This window comes from Pholcus phalangioides, unplaced genomic scaffold (genome assembly GCF_987345545.1).
Source record: "Pholcus phalangioides strain wild (caught in Gottingen) unplaced genomic scaffold, Ppha-v1.0 ptg000042l_1, whole genome shotgun sequence".
In the NCBI taxonomy this organism is placed as follows: Eukaryota; Metazoa; Arthropoda; class Arachnida; order Araneae; family Pholcidae; genus Pholcus; species Pholcus phalangioides.
Genome location: NW_028301628.1, coordinates 775,663 through 790,474, shown reverse-complemented (window position 1 = coordinate 790,474; position 14,812 = coordinate 775,663). Strand labels below are relative to the sequence as shown.

The 14,812-nt window shown below is 36.9% G+C and overlaps 1 protein-coding gene across 2 annotated transcripts in view; it reads left to right on the top strand.

Annotated features, from left to right (window-relative positions):
* Positions 1–14,812, top strand: part of LOC149063845 (uncharacterized) — a 115,698-nt gene that overhangs the window by 64,117 nt on the left and 36,769 nt on the right. For both annotated transcript variants that reach the window (XM_089255262.1, XM_089255263.1), the window contains exons 8-13: positions 5,566–5,709; positions 6,467–6,718; positions 10,341–10,459; positions 12,031–12,115; positions 12,975–13,127; positions 13,333–13,494. In XM_089255262.1, coding sequence (XP_089111388.1) covers positions 5,566–5,709; positions 6,467–6,718; positions 10,341–10,459; positions 12,031–12,115; positions 12,975–13,127; positions 13,333–13,494 — 915 coding nt within the window. The remainder of the gene's footprint in view (positions 1–5,565; positions 5,710–6,466; positions 6,719–10,340; positions 10,460–12,030; positions 12,116–12,974; positions 13,128–13,332; positions 13,495–14,812) is intronic.

The following is a 14,812-nucleotide window of genomic DNA, read 5'->3' as shown; positions in this document are numbered from 1 at the left end:
GTTAACGATTCGGCCACGATTTTAGGCACCGTATGCTAATATATCGGAAACCGTTCGACATATTTGGGCAAGATTTTGCCTGTATACCGAGGAGCATCCGAATTAAATGACATGGTAGTCCGAAAATTTGTCAAGTCGTGTAGGAAAGTTTCTTTGTTTCTTCGAAAATGTATCGCATATTGAGATTTGCTGCGTATTATGTGTATTTTGCGCTGTAAATTGCTTATTATACACTGTATTGCGCATTGAGTGGTAACACTTTTGTGCGTGTATCGAGGTGTATTGTGCATTGTGCTGCTTCACGTATAGGGAGGGTAGTAATGTGTATTAGTTCCAAACTTCGAGGTTTGAATGTGAGCCAATATGGAGTTAAAAAGCTTCGTCACAGAGAGTAATTCGCATAATTAGTTATAGTCAGCTGATTTTTATCATCTCAAATATTTGTGAAGCATATCTTTCTATTTTTTCGATGAATTTCATTTCAATCAGCAGTAGCAGTAGATCTACTGTATATTTCCGGCTATTGGCGATCTTTTATTATAATTTGCAACTTTACTTCCTTTTGACTATAATTGGCAACTATACTTTAACTTGTAATTTTTTTTATTTATTTTGGTTACAATTGGCAATTGTACTCACCTTTGGCAATTTTTTATCGATAATTGACAACGGCCTGGATCTGAGAGCCCCTCCTACTAAATTGAGCTGAGCCTTATGCTGATGCAGAAGCTGCAATAGCGGTCAATGCTCCGCGAACTACCAGTTATGTCATTAGGTCAATTTCGACACCCCCCTCCCAAAAAACACAAAACGTATTATTTTTTTATGATTTTCATGTCATAAAAATAATAATAAATTAGAATCTCACAGCACAAAATGTCATTCATGCAATGGTAGTGAATGAAAATGATCCCGTGGACCCCCACAGCGGACCATAGGGTGAAAAACACTGGCACAGAGTGAGTAATACCAGTCATTACTCACTGTTAGAACACAGCTATACGATTTTGTATTTTACCGTAGTAGTTTTTTTAGAGAACTTGTGAAAACTGAACTCCCAAAGAAATAATCTTGAGGCAATGGGGTCCGGTTCATAGGCGGAAATAGACTTGAAAGTCTGGGGAAAGGGGGGGGGGGCATGATGATGACGATGATGATGTAAATTCATATACAGGGTATCCTGTAAGTGCTAATATGCCCTTTATCTTACCAACCATTCGTCGTAGAGGTATAGTTTCAGTTTAAGAAATGCTCAAAAGGAGTTCAAAAATCACTTTATACCAGTTTTGAGAGTGAAAATACAGTGTGCAACGAAATAAAAAAAAAATCTAAATTTTTATACTGTCCCTCTGTCCTCTAACTTCCATCTAGAAAGTTGTTGCTCTGCCTTTCCTGAGGCCAACAGAGAAAAAAATTCCAAGTTTCTAAGCGCAAAATTCGCTGAGACATTCGAATTCAAAAATCGGAGAAAAGTTGGGAAAGGACGGCATAAATGAGGGAAAGGAGCGTTGTCCGTTAGTTTTTGCTGTTTTTTTTTTCCATAACTTTTTTCCAATTTTTGAATTCGAATATCTCAGCGAATATTGCGCTTAGAAACATGGTATTTTTTTTCTGTTTGACCTCAGGAGATACATGTTGACAACTTTCTAATAATTCTAATAATTAGAAAGTTGCTGCCCTAATTATTAGAAGTTAGAGGACAAGCGGGGGGGGGGGGAACGTATAAAAAATGATAGAATTTTTTTTTTTTTGCGACACGCTTTCTTTCTTTCTCTTGAATCGAACACATTATATATTCAGGTCTATCACCATCTATGGGCGATTTACTACCTAATGAGTTGTGCCGGAAGTGTAATTGTGTGTGTCTGTACCTCACAGTCTGAGTGCGTACGTAGTGTTATGTTTGATTTTTCAGTGCTGCCATCTATATTTCAGAAGTGAAGTGAGTGATGTGTTATGATTGAATTACAATTTGCACTGTTTGTAGGTCTGTTGCTCTCTGTGACGAGACTTTTTAATGTGGTTACGAGGGGGTGGTTCGAACCCGAGACCTCGCGACGCGAGTCCGTCACTATGACCACTCGACCACCACAGTGGCTTTGTGACACACTGTATCTTCACTCTCAAAACTGGTACAGAGTAATTTTTGAACACCCTTTGAGCATTTTGTTAAATTGGAAATCATACTTCTACGACGGACGGTTGATGGGATAAAGGCCGCATTAGCACTTACAGGACATCCCGTATACACATAGACATTAGACCAGCTCCATCTTTGACACTCTACCGTATCTCCGCTCATAGCGCGCTCGAGATCATACGTACGTATGAAATTCCGACCTACAGAAACTTACGTGGGAATATACAAATAATGAGAAACGAAACTGCGATCAATCAGCAAATAATGGAATTATAGATGAATAATACAATATTTTTTTTTTATATCGTCATCTTTTCTCATTAAGGTTCTTCTTTGATAAGGTGTTTCCTTTTCTTCTCGCGTATCAAATGATCATTCGGATGAAACAAATGGAGGTGTCCTCGTCTCTCTTCTTTTTCTTCCTCAATCCAATCAAATTGAAATAAAGTGAAATGGTGTCACTCATCCCATAGCCAGTTCAGTTTACCCACAGCACACATACACAGGACCACTCTTCCCATCGTCGTCACCAATAGTTGGGGGTGTTGTTTTAGCTCAAAGCAGCAACTACATACAGCGTATTTTCCAAAAGCGTTTAGTAGGTCATTGCACTACGTGATATGGCGGTTCATTTTTTTTTCTTCTTCTCTTCCTTTATCCAAACACACGTGAAAATCCTCGTCACCATCTTCTTTAAAAACAAAAAAATGAATAGACTGGAATCACGCGAAACTTCGAGCAAGTTATTTTTTGGCTTGCAAAAACGAATTTTTTTTGGCGTTTCTTTCCAACACAATTCCACGGATTACCTGCGGTATTTTTAGTATTTCCTATCTTATTGAATGTAGTATATCCGAAAAGATAAGCAGAGACAAACGGCGCTATCCGGGTATACTGCCCGGGTTCGGGGAGCAGGGCCGGCCGTCTTAAGAGCATCATGGGGCCCCCGGGCCAAGTGATTTTTCTGAGGCCCTACGAGGCAGATTCTTGAAAACTTCAACCAGATCTCATTTTTGTGAGGCCCCTTCTTCGCTTGAGGCCCCCGGGTAGGCCCATGCCTTAAGACGGCACTGCCGGGGAGCCCGGTACTGTTTGATAGATTGTGGAATGTAATGGAGATCGGGCAAGAAGAATTGTAGGGTTTGTATTAAGAAAATATACAGTTGAATACCGTTATAGTGAAAATCCCGTTTTAACGAACACTTTTCTAGTCCCTCGGATAAGTTGACATAGCAGCAATGTATAAACCTGGAATTCCTTTATAACGAAATTTCGTTACAGCGAAGTGATTTCTCCGGTCTCGTGGAGTTCGTTAAAACGGGATTCCACTGTACATATACGGTATATTTAAGGGCCATTTTTAAGAGTTCAGTGGTCCTGGGGGGGGGGGGACAAGAATGTTATTTTTGGTAGCTCCGTGAAAATGTCTTTTTTAGCGATAAAAAGGTAAAAAACAAAGTAAAATGAAATAATGATGAAAGACAAAAAAAAAATTTAGAATGAGTAAGAATGCTCTTTTCTCAAAACTGAGTTTTCTGTCAGACAAGAAACATTTCTCGAACACCCCCTCGTTCAAATGTCTTGAACCTTTGTGTGCCTCTCAACACTAAGGCGTTACATACTTTTACAAGAGGATTTGTTATTAAAATGATTTAAAGAACTTTTATGGCACAAAATAGGGGTAAATTTCCCTGATTTTTGAGAAAAAAAAAATGCACGCTGTTGAAGTTAAAATTCAAGAAAAAAAATTACCAAAAATGAAAATCCCAAATGCTCTTGTTAAATTGTATAAAAATATCCATAAAATTTGAGAATTTTTTTTTTTTGAGTGTCTAAAATACACTGCTGGCCACCGTAAATGCAACACCCTGAAGGAAGCATGCAAATAATATGAAATTTACAACATGCATTAGCGGAGGTGAGATATGCAAATGATTAGAATTTCAGCGCAGACGCACATCACGCGCGCCTGTGGCGCCACTTCAAAGCGCTATTTAAAGCTTGGAGATTTCGACGATTTGAAGTACGGCAATTGTGTTTTTCTTGTGGTTTTTTCAAAAAAACGATCAATTATGCCTCGTAGAAAACAGCGATCATCTTTTGATCAAGTATCCGAGTTCGACAGAGGAAGGATAGTGGCCTACCGAGATTGTGGATTATCTTTCAGGGAAATCGGTAGTCGTGTTGGACGAAACCAAACAACTGTAATGCGGATATGTGATCGTTGGATGCAGGAGGGTACGACGGACCGACGTGTTCGATCGCATCCACCTCAGTGCACCACTTCACGTGATGACAGGCGTATTGTGCGTATGGCAGTGACGGATCGCTCAGCCACATCACGAACCATAGCACAGCACATTCAGTCTGTACCGCATCACCCAGTGTCTGCGCGTACCATTCGACGCCGTTTACAGCAGAGTGGTCTGTCCGCAAGACGTCCATTGCTTCGTCTACCCTTGACGCAGAACCACAGACGTCTCCGCCGCCAATGGTGCGATGAAAGAAGGATGTGGACGACACGATGGAATGAAATTGTCTTTACTGACGAGTCACGCTTCTGTCTGCAACACCACGATGGTCGGATTCGAGTCTGGAGACACCGTGGAGAGAGGATGCTGAACAGCTGCGTTATGCACCGCCACACTGGTCCTGCACCGGGTATTATGGTATGGGGCGGTATTGGATATCACTCTCGCACTCCTCTAGTACGCATTGCCGGTACTTTAAAAAGCCAGCGCTACATCTCCGAGGTGTTGGAGCCAGTTGCCCTTCCTTACCTTCAGGGCTTGCCCACAGCCATATTTCAGCAGGATAATGCGCGACCACACGTGGCACGCATTGTCCAAAGGTTCTTCGTCAATCGCCAGATTGAATTGCTTCCCTGGCCAGCTCGCTCTCCGGATCTTTCGCCGATAGAAAACATGTGGTCCATGGTTGCTCAACGATTGACCCAGATTACATCCCCAGCTGCCACACCAGATCAACTTTGGCAACGCGTGGAAGCTGCTTGGTCTGCTGTACCCCAAGAACACATCCAAAGTCTCTTTGAATCAATGCCGAGGAGTGTGGCAGCGGTGATCTCCAACAATGGCGGCTACTCTGGCTACTGATTTTGGCAGGAACCACACTTCACAGAAGTCTATAAATTTAATCATTTGATGCTTGGTCAACATGTTATCTACAAAATAAATATTGTTGCGATATCTCTTGTCTTTCTTGGTGTTGCAATTTGGGTGGCCAGCAGTGTATATTCAAACTGTCCTCACTATAAATTTTGAATTAAAAAAAATAAATTTATAGACAAACGTTACTTATCAACATGTTACTTTAATGCAAAAATGTCATTTGTACTGTCTTCAGTTTTCCTGCAGTGTTAATATGTACTATGCATATATCTACATTTAATTTTTTTTTCTGTATAGATAAACCAGGACAGTGTCCCAAAGAACTCCATGCTGGAGAAACCTGCGTCAAATGCTCTGGTGATATGGATTGCGTTGGCTCTAGCAAATGTTGTATAATTGAGGGATGTGGACTGACATGTACTAAGCCAGCAAATACCACATGTAAGAATAATTAAATAAAGAAGAGCCATATAATAATCTATGTTGCAACCAATGCCGTCTTAACAACACCATGGGCCTTCAGTCAAAGTGATTTTCTGATCCTATCTACTCATGAATTTACATACTTGCTCTCAAAAAATTGAGGGTACCGAATCCCATTATCATGAGGCCCACTGTGCACTTAATGGCCCCAAGCAGTGCCTGAGTGGACCCTTGTATCGAGACTGGCTATAACTCTTCACAATGATAACAAACTTTCTTCAGCTAATTCAATTTTTTCACTGATTTCACACTATCAATTCTGCGATTTTGCAAGTCTTCATAGCGTATATGTGGCAATTCATGTGCAATCATTTTGTCAAAATTTTTAAGCTATCATAGAGATTACAAAATGGAGCTAATACATGTATGCAGGGTTGGTAAAAAACAACAAAAAACCGGGAGTATTTTCAGTTTGAATAGCATTTATATTGAAAACAAATATATTTATAAAAATCATTCAATTTTCTAATTACTAATTAAAATTGAATGTTCATTAATGTAATTGATGCTATTCCCATAGTAATTAAATTTCCATACTGTTTATACAATATTTAAAATGATTGTATTCACATCTGGTTACTTGATATTTTAGTGATTCTTCTTATTTTTTTTTGCACTTACAATGTTGCTGTTACTTTTTAATATGTAGAAGCGCTATATTATGAATGCTAAATATATTTATTGAGTGCTAATTTTTTGAATGTTTTCAATTTAGTGTGTCTTCAACAAAAGGCTGTGGTTGAACTTCTTCTTAGTGGGAAAAGTGGGTATGAAGGATACATTCCTCAGTGTCTGGAGAACGGTGAATTCTCACCAAAGCAGTGCAGCTCGAATGGCCACCTGTGTTGGTGTGTCTTCGAAAATGGCACCATCATTTCTGGATCTATGGGAGCAAGTGATAACGTGGAATGTGAAGGAAAAGAACAAGCGCCGGAAGTAGTTATGCCTGAAGGAAGAACAACAGCAGGTTATTATCAATAATCTGATTATAATCATTATAAGTTCCAAAATAAACAACTATCTATTAAACAATTAATTCCTCTACTATTGAAATTGATCATGTAAAATTATCATTCAACTTATTTAAATTGTGATTGGGCTCTGAGAATAAGGATGCAAAATACAGTAAAACCTCATTATAATGGACTAATATGGGCTAAGGGTTGCCCGTTTTTATAAAAGTCTATTTTATAAGAAATATATATATATATATATATACGGGGTGATTATAAAAAAACTATCCCGACATATGGACCCCTAACTATCATACCATTCACAGAAACTAAATGAAATTTTGGCATAAGGTATTTTGATGTATGCGCTCAAGAATGATATGGAAAACAACAGTGTCACTCTAACAGTTACGGTTACAGTGAGAAAATTTCGAAAATATCAAATGGCAACACCAAGTTTTTTGTATTGGAATGCGATCTCCATACTAAAAAACACTAAATAGCGTTAGAATAGCACCTGCAGCACGAAAATCCCCGGAGCTAGGCAAGGAAAAAGTAAAAAGGACTTTGCCGTGCACCAGAGCATTAATGTTCGTTTCATTCGTCACACCATTTCTTCGGCTGAGATCCCAGCCTGATTAGTCCTCCACAAGGTCATGTGGAAAATTTGTGAAACACAATAAAATGCTTTATTTTATGCTGCTTCTCTGTCCTTATTGGTTGTCCTCACTTTTAGCCTATCTAACGCCGGTGATTTTCATGCTACAGTTGCCGTTCGAACGCTATTAAGAGTTTTTCACGATGGAGATCACATTCCAATACAAAAAACTTGGTGTTGCCATTTGATATTTTCGAAATTTTCTCACTGTAACCGTAACTGTTAGAGTGACACTGTTGTTTTCCATATCATTCTTGAGCGCATACATCAAAATACCTTATGCCAAAATTTCATTTAGTTTCTGTGAATGGTATGATAGTTAGGGGTCCATATGTCGGGATAGTTTTTTTATAATCACCCTGTATATGTGTGTGTGTGTATATATATATATATATATATATATATATATATATATAAATTCTTGTAGGGGGGGGGGTGTAATGCAACAATGTGTAAACCAATAAACCAATGAAAGTACAGTAGTTAGTGAGTGATAGAAATTGCTTATTATATATATTTAATAAAAAACAGTCTTCGACATAGGTTGTATTATGGAAGATGTGTATGGATATACTAATAAATTATCTTGCGCATTAATCTTGATTTTTGTGGCTGGCAAGTGGTACAAGTCATGCAGGGCATTCATGTTTTGTGCGAAACACTACAACTATCAGTGTTTAATCGCTTGCTTGGAAATGCAGAATTTGTCAGATAAATATAATTTTTATAGTTACAATTTTAATAGTACTTTATTACTATTGAATTTTTTTAACTGTCTGTTAAAAGCAACCCATGTTATAATGAGGTTCTATTGTATTGAGATACGTTCACACCGTGATTGTTTGTTTCAAGTGTAGAGGTTGTTTATAAGCATTCGAACAAACTAAGAATATTTCAGTGTCTGTTATTTTGTATTTAAAGAAACAGAACGGCTCATTTTCAAGTCTCTCAAATACTAATTTTTACAATACAAAATTTTTAATTTTTTTGAAAGGATAGTATACTAATTTCGGTTGTGGGGATGAAGAGCTGTCTTTAGTATATAGAGTTAAAAATGACATGAAGCTGTTAAAGGGGGAAGGATTACTGTCTGTCACCTGAGTGAGAGGTCATCTTTGTTTTGGTTGAGTTGAATTGACTGTTGAGCACAATTTGGAATGGCATTTGTAGAGCATATTATGTGAATAGACTATTATCAATGAATTTTGATTAAGCTGATGCAGTGGAACCTTGATAATTCTACATCCTAAAACTACCAATAAACCTGCCAACTTAAGCAGATATCATGTTAGCGAGGTTTGATTTGATCTCACTTTCACAATTTTTAAATAGAATTTATGTATGTAACATGTGCTTATATACATATAGTTGAACAATTCAATTACATCATCTATAAATTAGCAAAAACATTAGCTGCAGATTTCGTTGAAATGTTTCCAAATTAAAAATTATCTCGAATAACAGTGAAAAAAGCATTGTGTGTCGATATACTTGTTACTTGTGCTGTGTACAATTTTTGAAAATAAGGAAAGCTTTCATTTCTTTAACTTGAAAAGTTTGATCTAGCTTTCTCAACTATCACTCACTCAACAATTGTAGACATCATTCACACAAATTCATTGATTCAGACCTATCTGATTTTTGTAGTCTCAGGTTGAGTTTACTAGTTGCAAACAGTGGGAAGTGACCCTATCCTAAGGTGTGAGGGAGAATCTTCGACCAATTGAAAAATTTTAAAATTGTACATGCATGTCGTGTTGAACAATGTTGTGAAAATTTAATTGGCCGTTGCTTGAGCAATTTTGAAAATTAGTTGTGATAACACAGTACAAATTGTAGATGACTTAAGCAGGATTTAGATGTCTTGTGTTGAGTTAAAGAGGTTTTTCCCCCATTGAATTTAGGATTGTGCCAACCATGGAATAATAAATGACCCTTTAACAAGGTAGTCGAGTTATATTCACACGTCAAGTCATTGAGGTTCAACTGCATAATGATGGTTTCATCAATTGTTTATGAAGAAATTGTTGAAAGTTCTGATGGAATATCTATCAAGGAAATTCAAGACAAATTTCGAGCTACATTTTTTAACAAATGCTTTTCTGAAATCAAAATTGTGACTGATGCTAACAGTGTTGGGCAGTAACCGAAAAAGAATATTTGTCTCTTGGAAACATGTCTTACTGTTTTTTATAATTAAAACTTATAAAGTTTCCTTCTTATTATTTTACAGAATAAACTTTAACTACAGTGGTGTCTCGATAATCTGAAATGAACAGGACTGAGACCACTTGACAGATTACGGAAAAGTCGGATTATTAAAAAAAATGATAGAAATTTTTTTTCCAAATTAAGGGGGGGGGGGCATCTTGTATTTATTTTATGTAAATATACCATATATAGTGTGTAGTAAAAAATTAGAAAATGCAAGGTCCATTTGTCATTGGCTGTTTGGAATTTATTTTCATCTGATGAAATTGTTCCATCTTGTTTTCTTTGGATGTATTCATAGTACTTACTCTTACCTTTTTAGTTCGTAATTCACTGGCTTAAAGCTTGGCAGTTCTAATTTAATGAACTTTGTCCTCTTTATAATGGAGGCTGACAGGGGTACCAGTCCTGGGGGACCCAATATGAAAACATGGCTTTTTTATGCTATAAATTTACTATAAGAGGGTCTGAAGACTCACAGAAGGCCCCAGCGTAGGGATCAAGTACCCCTCGTTTTTTTGTCCCAGGCAAAGTTCTCTTTAAAATTACTGGCGTTCATAGGAAAAATGAATTGCAATTCTTTGTTGCTGAAAAACGGGGGTTTACAGAAGAGTTTAAAAAAATTCCATCACCTTGGATTATCCAAAACCTCAAACTTTTGAGACTCTACTGCATACATAATTTTTACTTGTAAAATTATAATTATTAATGAATAAAAGATTTTACTGTCCCATCAATTCCCATTAATTTGTTATATGGGTTTTCAGTGGATGGAGAAGAATATGCTTTCGGCTGTGGAGAATGGGAATGTACCAAAACCTGTGAAGCCGGTTACAAATATGATGGAAAGGGTTGCAAGATTTGTGAATGTTCAGAACCTTGTAAAGTAAGTGTTTCATTATGAAGTTGTTCTCTATATAAACAGATTTCAGGCAACGGAAATTGAAAAATATCCTTTATGTTTTGATCATCTTATACCTCTTTTAATGTGTATGTACATAAAAAAGAATAATTTAATAATGACTTTCATAGAAAAGCATAATTCTTTCTTGAGATTATGTAAAGCCGGGGTTGCACAACCTTTTCAGTCTGCCGGTCATATATGCTGTAATTCTGCTGCTCATGGGCCAGAAACTTGTGTAATAAAGGGTGGCTATATTGTTTGTATTTTAAAGGATATTTTCCAGTAATTTTGGCTGCCTCAAGTTGTTAATAAAAAATGTCCAGTTTTTTCCTCTATTTCCAACGGGTTGGTTGAATTTTTGAAATCAAGAATTAAGATTATTTTATTGTCTTATAAATTTCTGGAAACACCCATCCTCTGGGAATGTTTTGAAATCTCTGTGACGGGGTGTGTCCAGTCATTGTTTGTCATTCAATTGCCAGTCATTCAATGTTCAATCTCTTAAAAATTGTATATGATAATTATGACTATAATTATCACAATTTACAGTTATATAAAAATGTTTTGAGTGTCCGAGTTGTGCAGTAGTAAGATGCTTGTCTTCCATCATGAAATTTTACCGTCAAGGTCCACGGGTTTTAATCCGGGGATGGAACATAGGAAATTTTTTTTTACCTACTGAGCCGGGGGCAACCACTGATGGATGGCGCCATCCATCATCTTCCACCCAACTTCACTGGTTGGAAATTGCCATATTGTGATACATGACTGGAGTTGATGTGCGGCAAAGTAGTCATGTAAAAAAATATTAATCTCAAATATTTGTTGTTTTTTGTGAATTACATTTTGACTTGCATTACCCACCATATTTTACGATCGGAAATTTTCCAGCAATTCCAGTGATAGTTGAAAATTTCTTTGCCTGCAAATGGCAACTTAACATGTTCACTACGGGGCCAAAATTGCTTGTTGAGTCCCTACTGCTAGCTTTTGTAGCTAAGATCAAAACTAGTTTTGTACATGGCGTCATGATCTCCCTAATACAAGTCCTTCATGATGCCACTATGGCATCATTAGCAGTGAACGTGTTAACTTACCTTTGGCACTTTTCTTGGCTGTTAATAGCAACATTACTTCATTTTTGACAATTTTTTTTTGCTGTTTTTAACTTACCTTTGACAAATCTTTTGGTTGTAAATGGCGACTTTGCCCTTGACAATTTTTCCAGTTGACTTGGCCACTTTACTTGCATTTACAACTTTTTGGCAATATCCTGTATTTTTCTGAAAGAAACTTGGTTGACCTAAGTATTTATCATGTCGTGTATTTTACCACTCGGGCAACTTTTGCAGGCCGGAGGTTGTGCACCACTGATATAGATTGATGAGAGATGCCCAAATTTATTTGGCCTATATCTCTCATTGTCAGGTTCTGATCAGATGGGATCAAAGTTATCAAAAAATCATTAAAATTGACCATAAAATACAAATTACATTGACCATACAAAATACATAAAAAAAATTCTATAAGTAGCATGTTCATTTTATTTTCAGGATATAGTTTGTCCAGCTGGTTTGGAATGTATCTTAGTAAGGACGGACAACTGCTTTGATGACAGTTGCACTCCCATTGCCACTTGTAAGATCATATTTTCAAGTTTAATCCACAATATATACAAATATTTACATCAGTTTTTTTTTAATGTCAAAAACAAGATATTTCATGCAACATAAGAAATATGGCAACAATGTTTTACAAATTAATGTAATTGATTAATGGAATATTCCTTAACGTGATTTTTCACGTAACCCTAATTATATAGCATCCATATAGTTTCCACCTTTCCAGTTCATCCTGGACTATAGTATGTCGTAAGGTTTTGGAGACGATACCTACAAAAGAAAATGTATTTAGTCAATGGGGTGCAGAAAAGACCTACACATGCTTCTGTTTTCATGCGGGCTTGAGCTGGAAAGACTATTTTCTGATTGTGTTTTATTGTAAAAAGACAGGAGGCAGGGGATATAATCAAAGTATTTAAAATTTTCAATGGAATGGGTAGCGTGGACCATGAGTTACTAATACACTGTCAATCAAGTGCTTCTACAAGGGTAAACGAGTATTGTTTAGTAAGGGGCAATTCCAGGTTATCGTGTCACTGAGTTTTTTTTTTGACAGGGTTGAGGATAAATGAAATAGCTTACCCCTATAGACCTACCACTATAGACACGTTTAAAAAGAAATACAATATTCATATTTGGATAAATTGAGAAGATATTCATACTTTCAAGAATACATTAATTTGTTTTATGGACAGTGCATTATATTTTAATCATAATTTTTAGCTTTTTCGCGATAGTTGCTATTATGTTGGGTTACTGTATTTTGATATAATTGACATCCATAATTTTTATGGGCATCATCTTTTTTCAGCCATCTCATTAGACATTTTGCCTGTTGTAGTGATCTTACCTCCCCCCCCCCTTTTCTTTTACAGGTCGGGATGTATCATCTCATTGTACTTGGGGAAGAGCCTTGCACATGAATGGAAGTGTCACATCTTGCAAAGAAGATGAATGTCCATCCACACATTTCTGTGAAATAAAAACTGATAACCGTGGGATATGCTGTCCAAAGAAAATCGAAATTTGTATGCAATTTTATGTATCATCCTCATGATCAGATATTAATTGTCATGTGTTTGAGAGTTTTTCATGTTAACAAAACTTTTCCATTACTCATTGATTGATGAGTTCTCAGTAAGCATTGACTGAACCCTTTAAACATTTCGCTAATATAATTTATAGATTCAATAACATTAATATTTTAAATGGAAATCTCTTGATATTCTGCAGTGCATACAAAAGATTCAGAATGCCCTGATCATGTCTATGAACCAGAAACATGCGGTTTTGTATGCCACTCAGACTCTGAGTGTGAAGAAGATATGAAGTGCTGCCAGTCCAAAGTTTGCGGAGCTGTTTGTTCTGCTCCAAAACCACCAAAACTGCCAACAAGTAGGTTTTTTAAATACAAATATAAACATTTTTCTATTTTAACATGCAGTCCCTTTTCCTTAAAAGAAAAAAAATTCGAACGGTTTCACGTGCAGTTGGCCACATTTAATCGAATATAAACAATTCCAACACACAATATCTGATTAAGCGGGGAACAGTTCAAGCATTATGCTTGAACATATTCAAGCACAATGCCTAAGAATTTTACTTTTTGTTAGGTTAGCGCCTTCTATTGGCTCAACAGAGAACAAAAATAAAATAACTAAATGTATATATTAAAGACAACTTGAATACTTGGACGCCAGTATCTACTCTCAAATTTTTTCTTATTAACCTAGTAACATGTTTTCCATTGATTCAAAATGTTTCATTCAATAAAAACATTATGTTTATAGTGGTTGATATGTATTAACAGCTAATGTGTGAAGCATAATATTCCATTAAGCACGGAAAAGTATTTGAAATTATCATATTAAGCGGGAAACTGCAACATTGTCTCTATGCAAGGATGACGTCACTCTCCGCTGTCATACGAAGGTTTTAACAACTGGATGTTGCGAAGATATATTTTGGAAAAAGAGAAAATTCAACTGCCCCTTCGGGGAATCGAACCCATGTCCTTTCACTTTCCGGGTGAACGCCCTAGACCACTAGACTACAGAGGCACCGAATCTCTCAATCTTTTTCTTGGAGCTCGTGTACACTGAAAGGGACCGTACATGGACGGCCGGACCAGACTCAGGCCAAGCTCACAACTGCTGACGGCTGCCACCAGATGGCGACTTACACAAGGATGACGTCACTCTCCGCTATCAAATTTTTTGAATCTGAATTTTCTCTCTTTCCAAAATATATCTTCGCAACATCTGTTAAAACCTTCGTATGATAGCAGAGAGTGACGTCATCCTTGTGTAAGTCGCCATCTGGTGGCAGCCGTCAGCAGTTGTGAGCTTGGCCTGAGTCTGGTCCGGCCGTCCATGTACGGTCCCTTTCAGTGTACACGAGCTCCAAGAAAAAGATTGAGAGATTCGGTGCCTCTGTAGTCTAGGGCGTTCACCCGGAAAGTGAAAGGACGTGGGTTCGATTCCCCGCAGGGGCAGTTGAATTTTCTCTCTTTCCAAAATATATCTTCGCAACATCCAGTTGTTAAAACCTTCGGATTGTCTCTATGGGAGAAATTTTTGTGCCGAAGGGTTTTATCCATTTAAGCAGGGTATGTGAATAAGCAGAGCCAACTGTACATGTATCATTGATATCTTTATGTATTTTTTTTAGAGTTTTTGTTCAATGTTAACTTTTTTTTTTTCCTAAAGCATAA